General features: G+C 34.6%; 1 protein-coding gene and 1 long non-coding RNA gene across 7 annotated transcripts in view; one reads left to right on the forward strand and one right to left on the reverse strand.

Moving 5' to 3' along the window:
• LOC134527350 (uncharacterized) overlaps positions 1-3,406 on the forward strand; it is a 35,718-nt gene extending 32,312 nt beyond the window's left edge. Inside the window, exon 2 of the long non-coding RNA XR_010074167.1 lies at positions 2,850-3,406. This is a non-coding gene — a long non-coding RNA (uncharacterized LOC134527350). The remainder of the gene's footprint in view (positions 1-2,849) is intronic.
• LOC134527349 (deoxyribonuclease-2-alpha) overlaps positions 2,803-13,520 on the reverse strand; it is a 64,887-nt gene continuing 54,169 nt past the window's right edge. For 4 of the 6 annotated variants that reach the window (XM_063359953.1, XM_063359952.1, XM_063359955.1 and 1 more), the window contains exons 6-7: positions 11,803-11,938; positions 2,803-2,995 (exon numbers count right to left, since the gene is read on the reverse strand). In XM_063359953.1, coding sequence (XP_063216023.1) covers positions 2,852-2,995; positions 11,803-11,938 — 280 coding nt within the window. In that variant the 3' untranslated portion in view covers positions 2,803-2,851. Of the gene's footprint in view, positions 3,074-11,802; positions 11,939-13,520 lie in introns of all 6 variants that reach the window. The other 2 variants (XM_063359957.1, XM_063359956.1) reach the window with 1 other exon arrangement.

Below are 13,520 nucleotides of genomic sequence, written 5' to 3' on the forward strand. Positions count from 1 at the left end.
TTCACAGTCCTACAACAACTGACTGGGATAAACAAGAGAGCCACACAAATGTACAGGTTATGTTGGGAATCTTTTTCACAGTGAAAGCAACATTTGCAAAAAAAAAAATTATACTATAGCTATTCTTACGAACACATTAAAACTTAAAATTTGTATATTAATAAAACATTTTGATGGCTTCAGTACAAAATGTATACATTCTGATTATTCAGTAATAAAACTTAGATTCTATTTGTATTTAAAAAACCTAATATTAAATGCTCACCCATTTATCAGCAAATTTGGCTTAAGCACTGTTAAGTATTAAGACAATATATATTTTTTTTTAGATGAGTCCATTGTTGGTCCATTATGAAACTTGGTATAGAGGTAGCCTATTAGTATAAAAAAAACATATATTTTTCGAAAAAAAATAAAAAAATAAAAGGGGTGTTTTTGAGATTTTCAAAAAAAAATTTTTAATTGTTTTGAAAAAAAAAAAAATGGAAGTTGAAGGATGACAGCCTTGTTATATATCAGGTTAAAGCCCATTAAATACTGAAGAGAATAAAACAAGTTTGAGCTCTCTAGACCTAATAGTTTTGACGTACCTAATACAATTTTTGCTATTTCCAAATATTGCAAAAAATATGATTTTTTACTTGTTTGAATGGCTAATACTCAAAAACTACTAGCCCAAAAAATTTAAAATTTTGTATTTTGCAACTGTTCCATGGATACAACATGTGTACCAAAAATTTAAAAAATCTGAAATGGTAAGGTACTGGTTGATTTCACATGGATTGACCCAATACTAACCAAAGTATCTAAATGTATAGTTCAATAAACAACCAATTTAATAGATCTTAACTTTCTTTTAGGTTCCCTTTCTAATAGAAGAAATATTCTAGATGCAATGTTTGTTCATAACTGCTATAACTATAAACTGTTTTGTCCCCACATTTTTGAAACTGCTGGGATAAAAATACCTTCTTTTTAAAAGTCGTAAACCGCCATTTTTATGTACCTTATATAAGACACATGATTTAGCTTACAAATTAATTACTAATTCCATAAATATGAGGAATTCCTAAAGACAAAAAATAGAATATACATTAAAAATGTTTTTTTTTCTGCTCATCCTTAGATTCTCAAGTGTTACATAAATAAATTAAATAAATGATTAACTATAAATAAAAATTATGTAATAATAAATATAATATATTTTTCATCCACGTCCTGTGAACTTAAACAATTTGACTTTAACTTTAACTTTTAATTTTATACGTGATGTGATACTTCTGTTGTATGTTTCAAGTCATTAAAATTTTTATTTGTTTTTCTTCTTGTCATTTTTATGTTACTATGTGTCTATGTTGTAGTTTGTATTTCTGTTTATGTTGTATTTGTTCTATGTATCTTGTATGATTTGTCACTTATTTTTGTTTTTATCGTGCACATTCCTTGCAATCTCCCTATGGAGTGTTGATGTACATCTGACAATATGTAAATAATAAATAAATTTAAAAAAATAAACAAACAAATAAATAAGACTGATGTTCCAAAACATTCTAGAAGATTGGAAAAGAAAGGAAGACAGGTGTGACACTCTGTCACCAGAAAGTTATTTTTCACGCCACAAGTTAGTGCGTTGTTGGAAAAACCCAGCACGTGGGCACATGACTGCGCAGCAATCAACTGGAATTTTCGCTGGGCGCTGCCTCGCCAGCCAATCAGGGCGAGCCATGCAGTAGAGTGATGTGCCCTTCCCGATTTTCATGGAATAAAATTTGACACCACAATTTCCTAATATGGTCAGATATTGAATACTGTGTTGTGATTTGTCAGTTGACCCACAGGGTTGCCTCCCTTTGTTGCTAATTTTGTAAAAGAAGGTAACTGCGTTGTCGCTCAATGATTGCCACTTGCGGTTGCGTCGTCAGCAACTCATCAACTCATGAAATTTTGAGAGAAGTATAGAAACTTTTTGGAGTAACAAGAAACTTTTCTTATTAATGAACTGAATTGTGGTTGGTACAACTGTGTGCAAGTTCATGTTGTGTGTTTTTTTTTTAAGAACAAAGAAGATTTGAAAACACTTTTATTTTTTAAAATAAAAACTTTACCAAATAACTCACTTTGGTAAGACGTAACTTAAAAACCAATCTTTAAGTAACTACCAACAACAGTAAGTTTGTTATTTTTCTGGGTTGTTCTGCCAGGCCAACCTGGAATGTAACAAGTTCTAGAGAAAAATATATTAGATGTAGCATTTGAGCTTGAATAGACAACATAATGGAAATAATTTTTATTAGTTATGTACTGGTATTTAGAAACTTTTATTTCATCTGATAATAACCGCTGCAATGTTAAGTGAAGTGTGTAAATGCTAGAAATATTTTCACGCAGGCTAGACCAGTTACACATGAGGTCTGTTATTCTGTTGGCACTTAATAAGGCACAACCTAGTGTTGAAATAGATAATTTTGAACTAAAAAAAAGTAGTCTTTCTATTTATTTTATCTTAAAACCATATCAGAGTGTGTAAATGCTAGAAATATTTTCACGCAGGCTAGACCAGTTACACATTAGGTCTGTTATTCTGTTGGCACTTAATAAGGCAAAACCTAGTGTTGAAATAGATAATTTTGAACTAAAAAAAAGTAGTCTTTCTATTTATTTTATCTTAAAACCATATCAGACAATTACTTAACTCCCTTGGATGTCACACAACACGAAATTGTGTAACTAAACTTACACTCACATATTTTGTAAACTAATGAGCCAGAATGGGAATCGAGGTAATAATCACCATCAGCATCATAATCAATGAAATGTCTGTATTGGGACATGTGTACACATTGTTGCAGTGTTACAACCCAACAAAGAGCACTTGTGCAGGCTGCATGGAGCTGCGTGAGCAGGGCGTGATCCCGGCTACAACCCCGCTGTACGCCGCCCACAGGCGGTGATCCTGAACGCACACTGTGCCTCCGCCTCGCGTCGACTGACTCGCCTGGCAACCACAACAGCTCGCCTGCATTAGCGCCTACAGCAACTACATTCAGCATCCTTCCACCACAAGCCCAGTCACCTGTAGGCAAGCGTCCAGCAAGGAAAAACTGTTCAAGTACTACTATCACAGTAAATCTTACTCATATGTACACAAACAAAAATAAACCCAAATTGAAAAGACTAAAAGTTCCAACATTAAAGTTTTTGTAAAACATCAAGTCTAGAAAGTACTTGATATGGTGCCAATCCAACTGCGTGTGTACCACAACACAAACACATTCTTTTATTTCCAGTTTACAGATAGTACTTTTTTATTTACAACAATTGATTTAAAAAGTGTTTAGTTGACCATGAATGAATGGACTGTAGTTATCACATGATTATCTATACCAATAAATGAGTAAAAAATTAAGAGGATCTCGGTTAGTATCACAAAATTCCGACCCTAATAGATTCACGGTAAGTCAGTAGATACAAAGTACCTTCTAAAGTGTGGAGTATATGGTATTTCTTTTTATATATTGATTACAACATGAAAAAACCAAGTTATGCAACATAGTCCACCACGGAAAAACATTTGCTAGTTGAAATATCACAAAATTGTTGAATTTGTTTTTTCATTGTTAAAAGAGGATTAAATTTCCTACAAATTTCATTCCCACAACTATTCTGTGATAGAAATAGTAATAGTCCAGTCAAATAATCAAGAATGGATACAAAATTTCCGACAGAGCTAATTATTTAATATGATGTCCATACAAGTGAACCAGAAAACATACTTCCACTTCAGCCACTTCTCCTGATGTAGCATGAGGGTTCAGAAATACTTGAGTCTCCTTTCTAGTTAACGATGCTCCAAAATCAACTAACAGAAGTGGTTTATCCTATGGCCAAACACTGTAGCTGTTGAGTCACAGCAACTGAAAGCAGGGATGAACAGCAGCATGTTGGCGAAGCTGTGGCAAAATGACTGGCTTGAGTAGAAGTAGTCTGCAGCTGTCTCTGCTGCACTTTTGGAGTTATATGTTCTTTTAGTGAGGGAATGGTAATACAGTAAGGAGAATAAAGAGATCTATGTCAGCGTTATATTAAGGTGCCCTCAAAAAGGCAGTGATAGCAATTAGAGTTGTACCGATTCATAAAATTATGCTGATATGTTTATACACCGATACAGCTGTTGCTGATTCACCAATTTTGAACCAACAAAAGGAAAAACACATCGTGGTTAAACATTTTTTTTATCAATTTACTAAATTACCCAAAATGTCTCATCCTAAGAAAAGAATACAATGTAAATGCACATGTATTTTAGTTTGCATAAACAAAAGTTATTATAAAAGAAAGATAACCCAATATGAACTGAATGGGATTACTTTTTTTAAACCAGCAGTAATATAAATATAAAAACTAATGAGTGATTGCCTGAAGTTTGATGTCATTAAAAATTTTACAATAAACAATTCTACACAATTTACATTATAGAAAACTTTAAAAAACTAGCATCAAACACAATATTTCTAGTTTTTTATTGAGAAAATATTCTTAATTTTTCACTGAACATCTTTTAGTGCCACAAAAAATATCACCTGTGCTGAAAAGTCTCTCAGGTAGAACATTAGTAGTAGGTACACACAGGTACTTTGCAGCAGAAAGACATAGTTTCTGTTGTACATAAATAATTTACTTGCATTAACTTCTCTAAAACTGATATTAGCATAATTGTGTTTAGCATAATTGTATTTAGTCTAGCCACAAAACAAATATTCTCAGTTTTCAGTTTATAAATAGAAAAAACCTCTATTTTTTTAACTCAATTTTTAGCTTCTTTTCATTTGTTTGTTGATGACCTATTAGTTGGTTAACTTATCTTGAATTTACTAGTGGAGGCCAAAAATATAATTATTAATACGTAAGTGCATGAAAAAAATTTAATAATATATAACTATGAAATATATGAAGTTTAAAAAAATATTTAATGTGCAAAACTACAAGACTTTGTACATGTTTAAAATTCAAGAACACACTTTCAACAAAGTCAACACATAAGGCACCAAAGATTCACGGTATCAAAAATTTATACGGAAATACGTTTCATGTGGTCACTTTGCACACGAAATAGGAAAAGTAATTTACGTTATGTGAAGCTCTACATTATTAAGTTTTTTTTAAATTCAATTTTAAAATTGTACAAATTACTATGTGTGTGATAAAATTTTAATTTAGTAAGTAATATTTTTGATACATTAATGGTATTACATATATCATGTTACTAAGTTTCAGAAACATTAAGTTAATGTTCAAAATGTTCAAAATAAAATATATAAAATAAAATGTTCAAAATAAAATATAAGATTAATTTAAAATTTAAATAATATTTTCCAATTGAACACCTAACATAAACTTTCTTTACACCCAAGACCAAAATCTTTGATTGATAGTTTAAATACATAAAATTTTAATGGAATATTGAACTAATGAAAATATTTGTCAGGGCACAAAACATGATGAATTAATCACATCTGATACATAACCTGGTTCAACAAGCATTCATTACTTTACCACAAATACTCTTTTACGTGTTAGCATTAATTGGTTGTTAACATGAAATAGTTTAAGCATCATGGAAGATAATGCAATTAAAATTACTGATTCACAAAGAAATCAAAATTGTTGTTTTTCTAGGATAAGAGGAAATGATTTAGAGAAACATTAGACTTTGTTGTCCCCTTGCATGATATGTATTAATTGAGAAAACTATTTTTTTTTATTTTCGAGACATAAAAGTTTGTTTGTAGATTTAATACTTAAGAGAGAAAATAATGCTTAAACTGATACGTATGAGAGAAATACCTAAAATTAAAATTTGAATTTGGAGTATCGTTTTTCTTTTGTGTCTTTGAAGGATAGTTTTAAATTTCGTATAATTTAATTTTGATAGTCTAATTTGTTTGTGAAAGTTTTTCTTGGTTAGGCATGGCCTAGGCTGGTAATGGGGTGAGAGAAGGCCACTTTTTCCCCATACCCATGACCTATGACCTACTAATAAATCTAACACTTTTAAAGAAAAAGAAGACTGAAAGATTTTCATCAAGGTGTTATGAAGTCGATACGCAGCTGTATGCTAAGATGGATCTAGGCTGCCATACTTGGTTACTGTTTGGACCCTAAGTTTTAAAGAAGTACTGACAACAAACATTGTTTGGAAGAGGTTTGCTTTGGGTACCAAATTCTGCTTACCCAGGGTGGCCACAGAAATGTAGAAATGAAATTCCCTGACTTTTCCAGGTTTTCCCTGACTGTGCAAAAAAATTCCCTGACTATAATTTTTTTTTAATTTACACAACCATGATTGCGATTTTATTAATATATTTTAAAACGATAAATATAGGATCTCTGTTAGCAGTTTTGTTACGATTCTTTGGAATAAAAATTTCAACAGTAATAAAAACAATAAAAAATTAATAAGACCATGCAGTATCTAAAAGAATCAAACATTTGAAAAGTAAAAATTGTTACAACCAAGCAATGCAAATATTTAGGACTGATATCATTAACTCATTGTCTTCTTAAAGACTGTATTTCCTCATCAAGAAGAGCAGTTTCTGTTCTTGCACTCTGCATAAGTAGGCATTTATTCCTCTCCAATTCTTGTATTTGTAATGCCAATTTTTTCTTCTCACTGTTTGCTCTGTCTTCTGCATCTTCTCTTGTTTTTCTTCTTCTTTCTGCAGCTTCTTGGTATTGAGTTCTGGAGTTACGGACAGAGTGTATCAATGCATTCATAATTGTTACCTTCTCAACTCCACCAATGTTTACAACAGCATCATACACTTGCCTCTGTGCTACGAGAGATTCTCCAGTTTGATTTTCGACAATACATTCCTAATTGATAGAAAATCCTCTTTCTAGTGGTGCATTTCCATGCGAGACGATAAGAACTTTCTTCACAAATGCTTTGAGTTCCTCTGTTTTTTCTTTACAAGCTAATAACACTTTCATCCATAGGTCATCTAAACGGTCATGTTCGCTTGAAAATTTCTTCATAGTTTCCTTAAAAGAGTCATTTTCACAAACATATTTAAACTGCCTCTGAATGCAGTCTGCTTCTAAGCCTGTGAAATGCCTTTTTTAAACCAGCTGTTGGAGAGCCATTACCAATTGTTTGTCCCGGATGTTTGGACGCAGTGCTACTTCAGGATCCAGACAAGAAATTCCTCTGGTAAGGATGTGGATAAGAGGAGACCTTTCCAAAATTTTCAGGCACATTTTCTGAAGACATGTTCTACACTGTTGATGAAATACAACAATTCCAACTTCTTTAACTTTGTCTTTGATTATTCGCAAAGCTTCCAGTGTTTCAAAGCCTAGATTGACATCTTTGGTAGTAAGTAAATTTTTTTCATCTGAAATCATCATTCTAGTTACAGACTTTGTTCCATTTACAATTCCATCTTTAACAAACCTTGACAGTACATTTTTCAAAATTTTGCTCAACGATTCATATAGAAAGGGTGCCAAAGGAGTGTTTGTCTGGAATTCTGTAAGAAATTTTTCTACTTCAGATGCCACAGATACAAAGAAAGCCAGCTTGCAAGTCAGAAGATTGTCTTTCAATGCTGAAGATACAGTGTTAAAGCTCTTGCACTTTGGTGTCAATTTGGAATCTCTGGAAACAGCATCAACATATTTTTGAACCATCGGAAGAATCTGAATAGCCCTTTTTGCCACTCTACAGTTTTCTATCCAGCGAATACTACAAAACTTGAGAGGAAAAATCTTTGAACCTGAGAAATGAGTGAAATCCCCTCGCAGAGCTGGTACATCCCTGAAAAGTGTATAGAGTGACCGCAAAAAATCGACTATGTCCCAATCAGTGGCTTTAATCCCTGTTTTGAAAGCCCCATGAATACTGTGAAGGCCACAGGTACCAATGTCGAGCAACTGACAAGCCTCTGGATCTGACGACAAAGAAGCACAAAGATCACGGTGAAACTTTAGGTTGACACTGGGACCATCCATAGAGATTTGCAGAATTTTGCACAAATCTACTTCTGACAGTGTCTCAGTGAATGCTTTCAGCAGATCTTCAGCTGTGGCATGATTAAAAAATGCTGAGTTGAAGTACCTAGTTGAAACGTGGCAGCTCTGTTCGCTCCAAAATCTCACCACTATATCCATTTGTCCAAGTTGGGAAGTCTTATTTAGTGGTTCATCAAACCCCACAACTATTTCAGTACACTGGAATATTCTTTAACTAATTCATTATGGAAATAAGGGGCTATGCCATGTAATATAATGTACCCAATATTTGTTCTTTGCAGTTGCATTTTTTTTTGGCAACTGATGAGTCTGGGAACATCATTTGCATCACAGTCACATTACTTGCTGAACAACACAAAGACTTATGTGATAAAACTGTTTGCATGCACCACAAAACTTCAGCCCTAGTCACCTCCTCATTTAAAACAAACGTGTTTATCCCAGACAGAAGCATTTTGCAAAGAGCTGTATATTCCACAACTCACTGTTCACAATTTTTCTCAGATTACATTTTACTGACAACCCCCGACTGGTCACCAAGAGCAGTACCATCAGAAACAATAGTAGTACGGTAGTATATAACATGGAGGATAACTGTGAATCAGAATTACCACTGGCATTAGTAGAAGACTTTGGCTTACAAGAAAAGTACATACCCAAGTTACAACTGCTACGTTTGGAATATTCTTCTGCTTGCCTGTGTTTTTCACCATTCATGTGACTTGTGAGTGCACGTTTTCCCATGTTGCTGAGGGAGAATGTTTTCTGACACAGCGAACAACGAGCATGATTACTTCCGGTTTTAGGTCATTCCAACCACAAACAAAATCTCTCATCTTGAAGCCAATCATCTTTGAAATTTGAAGTCTTTCTTGGAAATACCATGTTTCAGGGTCTCAAATTATTCGCAACTTACCATGAAACTGTTAACGAACTTTCTTTAAATTGTCATTTCTAAACTATGAAAATTTCGTCACACTTTAAATACTGAAACACGAAATTTTACGCAATATTTTCACGTGTAAACAAACAAATCGAACGTCTGTCACGTCTGTATAAAAATAGGTTAGCTAACTCTGAACAGCTAGCCAGCCATGTTAGACGTTTCATAATCTCCATTTACGATTCCCAAGAAGTAGCTCACTGCAGTAATAATCACTTCAAACACTACGTCTAACGAACACTACCCCTACAACTCCGTCGCAATAATTTCCGCAACACCAGCAATAGGTACTTTACAAGTGTACACAAAGGCAAATAAGCCAATATGGCGATCCCAGCCGAAACCGAAAGAAATAACGTCAAATTTACCCCACCACCGGCTTTTCATTTGCTTTTGTTTTCATTGCAATGTTTTAACACGTCAATTATTAAACCTTTTATTTTAGAAAAAAAATTCCTACGAAATAATATGCATGATATAAGCAAAAATAAGAACTGAAAATATGCTTCCAAACAAAGTAGCCATTTGATTTGTAGATTTCTTAGAACGTGCTCAAAAACAAGTACATTTGTTGGCAAAACCGAGAGCAGAAAAACCATACACACCAAATTATTATGGTACTGGTGTGCGACATTTAGCATGTAAAAAGATATCTACGATAGTTATTCATGTTGCACGCAAGCCGTTGTTTTCGTACTGTCGAACGAGAACAGCACGAAAGAACTGGTTTACCGGTACGCATTACATTTGTTGGCAACACCGAGAGTAGAAAAACCATACACACCAAATTATTAGAGTACTGGTGTGCGACATTTAGCATGTAAAAAGAGATCTACGATAGTTATTCATGTTGCACGCAAGCCATTGTTTTCGTATTGTCGAACGAGAACAGCACGTAAGAACTGGTTTACGGTACACATTCTAACTTAACATGGCATATTCAAAGTTAATAATGAACGGTAGAAATGAAAATTTTCCCTGACCTCTCAGGCGATTCCCTGACTTTTCCCGATTTTCCCTGACCATTTCTAAAATCCCTGACTTTTCCCGGTTTTCCCGGTCTGTGGCCACCCTGTTACCAAATAAGAACCCCCCCCCCCCCCCCCCAAAAAAAAGCTCTTCTTATTCTTACGTTTATTCACCATTGCAGTTAAAAAATACTTTTTTTAATGTTACGTGAAATTCTTTATTTCAACTTGATGTTTTTTAAAATGGTTAAATGCATATTTTGGTTAAAAGTGTTAATTGCATATAAATGTATACCATTAAAAATATTAATGGCCACATATAAAATAAAATAAATAAATATGTAACTAACAAAGCCATATAAAATTGATTTGAATATATCACTTGTATAATGAAATATTACTTATTCCCAACAATTTGGCGTTTACTTCCTTTAATGGTTTTGTTCTTCTTCCGAGGTGCATTCTGTCGTAACCTTGCCTTATGACCCCGCCTGCAGCCACGCTGAATTCCCATGCCGTTCGGCCTCAACACAACTAACTGTGGAATACGCGTGTACTCAGCCCGGTGGGGTGTCCACAGGCCCGGCCTAGCCAGAGTATTCAGTCCGGGCGAGCGAAGCACAACTGAAAGAGGACGGGAAGAAGAGGCAGCGCGGAGACCCCCCTTCCTCCCGCCCAGTCATCCAAGGTCAAGCGGCCGTATCGGCGCAAAATGCTAGCAAGAATATTAGCGCGGTACACGTCGTAGAAATCACGGGTTTTCTCAAAATTTTCCGTTGTGACCTAGTGAAAATTATGTACGCAGCGAAAGAGAAAGGATTGGTGCACTATCCAAAAGTGGTTTTACGCAATAGTAATGAAAACTGTGAGCTTGGCGTGCCTCTGAAAATACGCTAATTAGGCTTATTCGGCATGCATTTACTAATCGACTATGTATATGTCTGAGACATCTTAAACAACTTTAGGATCATGCCCGGTACCTTAATCTCTTTTATATCCGAACTCGGTAATCGCATGTCAAATAGTTTAGATAAAAACAATTATGTAATTGTTAAACCTCTGCAGCTCACTTTGCACTGCATGTAGGCGGGCCCCTTAAGTACATATAATTGTTGTGTATTAGATTCAGAGGTTTAACTGTAATCAACAAACACTACCCATTTAAAGAGACTGATTTGAAACATTAGAATTTTGAAAATAAATGTACTTTGGTTCTGAATTAGTGTTAGGTTATTTTTAATTAGTATCAGTCCTTAGTTTCAAGGGGTTCAACTTCCTTCAGAAAAGACCTGTAGAGATCGAGGAGAATAAAGGTCCTGTTTAAAGTCTCCACGCAAGCCAGTATGGCTGTACCGAATAATTAGTAAATTTGGAGTTTACGTACCCCTCCACCCCATCCCACCCACATCTTTAGTTTTGAGAAGTGATGATAATTTGTGCAGTTCTTCTTCTTGACAGTAACTAGTAGAATTAAGTGGCAACATCCTCTCTTTCCTTTATTAGGTTATCTGAATAGTCACCCCAGTTTTATTATTTTATTTTATTTATATAATTAATTTTATACTCCACGCATTAAACTTTTTTTCCAACAACCAAGTCTCACCACTTTACAGTAAATCTGTACCAGGACATCAAAGAGGTGAAGTCAAATGATTAACTACAGAAGCTTTTAAATGTTAACAAAGGAGAGCCTTAAAATACAGTCTTGCATTACTTTCCCAACTGTGAATAAGAGGATACTTTTCGCCATACATTGTATATTCCACAAGCACAAATTTATATAACTGCATATGGCATCAAAAAGTACATATTCTTTTTTTCTTTACCTTATATACAAGAAAATTAAATCTTTCTTACCATTCTGTTGATGTCACCCACACACACCCATGTTTTTCCTGTACCATTTGTGGACACGGCCCATTTGGAATGGTCGCGGTGGATGCTGAAGTTGGCATTGGCCACATTCATATCCACAGACACAACATTCTGAACTCTGAAAAAATTACAACAAGCACTGATGTTCTACAAAGAGCAGCATCCAAATGGATCTAATTCTGAGGCAAGCCATTAATAAAGTTGACTAATTAAATCAAACAGAAGAAACCAAAGAGTTTATAACCATTAAACACAAAGAGGAGAGTTTATAATTAAAATACCAATAGCACAACCATAGCAAAAATAACACAATATATAAACAACTGATTTGCAAAAAAAATATCATTGCTCAATGCCAATAAACTTTTAACAGCAACTTGGTATTTTGATTTGAACATATATACTTCTGTATGTAAGTGTACACCCACATGCTTGAATGACGTTAAGCAACTCCAACAAGTTTCGAAAGATGCAACAAATCTTCTGGCCTCTTCTCACATAAAATTTATTTTACTCAAAAAATAAAAAGCCTCCACCAGGTAGTTTTGACGCGAACTACCAAACGTCTAAAAATGCTCAGACAGATTAATTCACTAAACAAAAAGGCCATGAAAGAGAAGAGAAGCTGTTTGTTTGTGCTGGAGGGTAGCTGAAACCACCCTAACATCATGGCTAACAGGCGTGGCCGATGGTTTATTTGTTGCAGCGTTTCAACATGGCAGCATCGCACCTCTAAATTAAAAAAAAAGAGAAAGAAAAAGCAAAAATTCCTTACAACACATGCTAACATTTATTTGGCCACGTCATACCACAAAACCCAAGTCAAAATTTAAAACAGCAACAAAATTAACTAGGTTTCAAAAAAAACAGCCACGACTGGTTACAAAACATTATCCTGGAATGTGCACCCCATAACTAAAAACATCTGAAATTAACAATTAAAAAAAAATTCAAAGATCTACATTACACAAGCATAAGAATACTCCCGTAACTAAAACTTGGTACAACCTAGTAACTCTAACGCCCAAGCAACAATATATTTCACACGAGTCACAAACAAATGCAAAGCAAAACTATAAGAACTCGCAGTCATGCTAAAACAGCAAAATAATTTTTAAAACAAAAACCCAAATTCACGCTGAGCTCAAAATTATTCTGCAACATAGCTTTACAAAATCCAAATGCAACTTTAACTCACAAATAAATATTTCCTTAAGGTTGAGCCAAAAACTAACAAATACAAAATTGGTGAAATTAAAAGGGCTCTAGCATATCAAAAATTATGTTATTAAAGCAATTAGGCTTCCTCCAGGCAGATCACTATTTTTTCCCACAAAAACGATGAAAACTACTTTAAACAAGTCTATTAACTCCATTGTCCAGCCACTGTCTCCCCCCTTGCCATGCTTAAAAACCCACACCACACTAAGCTCCACAAACCTGCGCCCTGATTGGGTCAATCGCCCCCATGCGCTACCAGCTACCAAACCGACCAATCTTGTCCTAGCTTTCTCCCACACTACATGTGAACTTCGTTCCCAGCTCCTTTCCCCACCTGCCTTCCCTTTCCCTCAAGCGCAATGCTTTCGCAGCATTCAAGAAGTGCCATGCCACCATAAAAGGGAAGGTGTACCTGTAAAACTGTGCCTCGAAGCCACGCCAAGCAATCGCCAGCTTACCAACAAGGCCGTGCCTAGCCA

This window comes from Bacillus rossius, chromosome 1 (genome assembly GCF_032445375.1).
Source record: "Bacillus rossius redtenbacheri isolate Brsri chromosome 1, Brsri_v3, whole genome shotgun sequence".
Classification (NCBI taxonomy): domain Eukaryota; kingdom Metazoa; phylum Arthropoda; class Insecta; order Phasmatodea; family Bacillidae; genus Bacillus; species Bacillus rossius.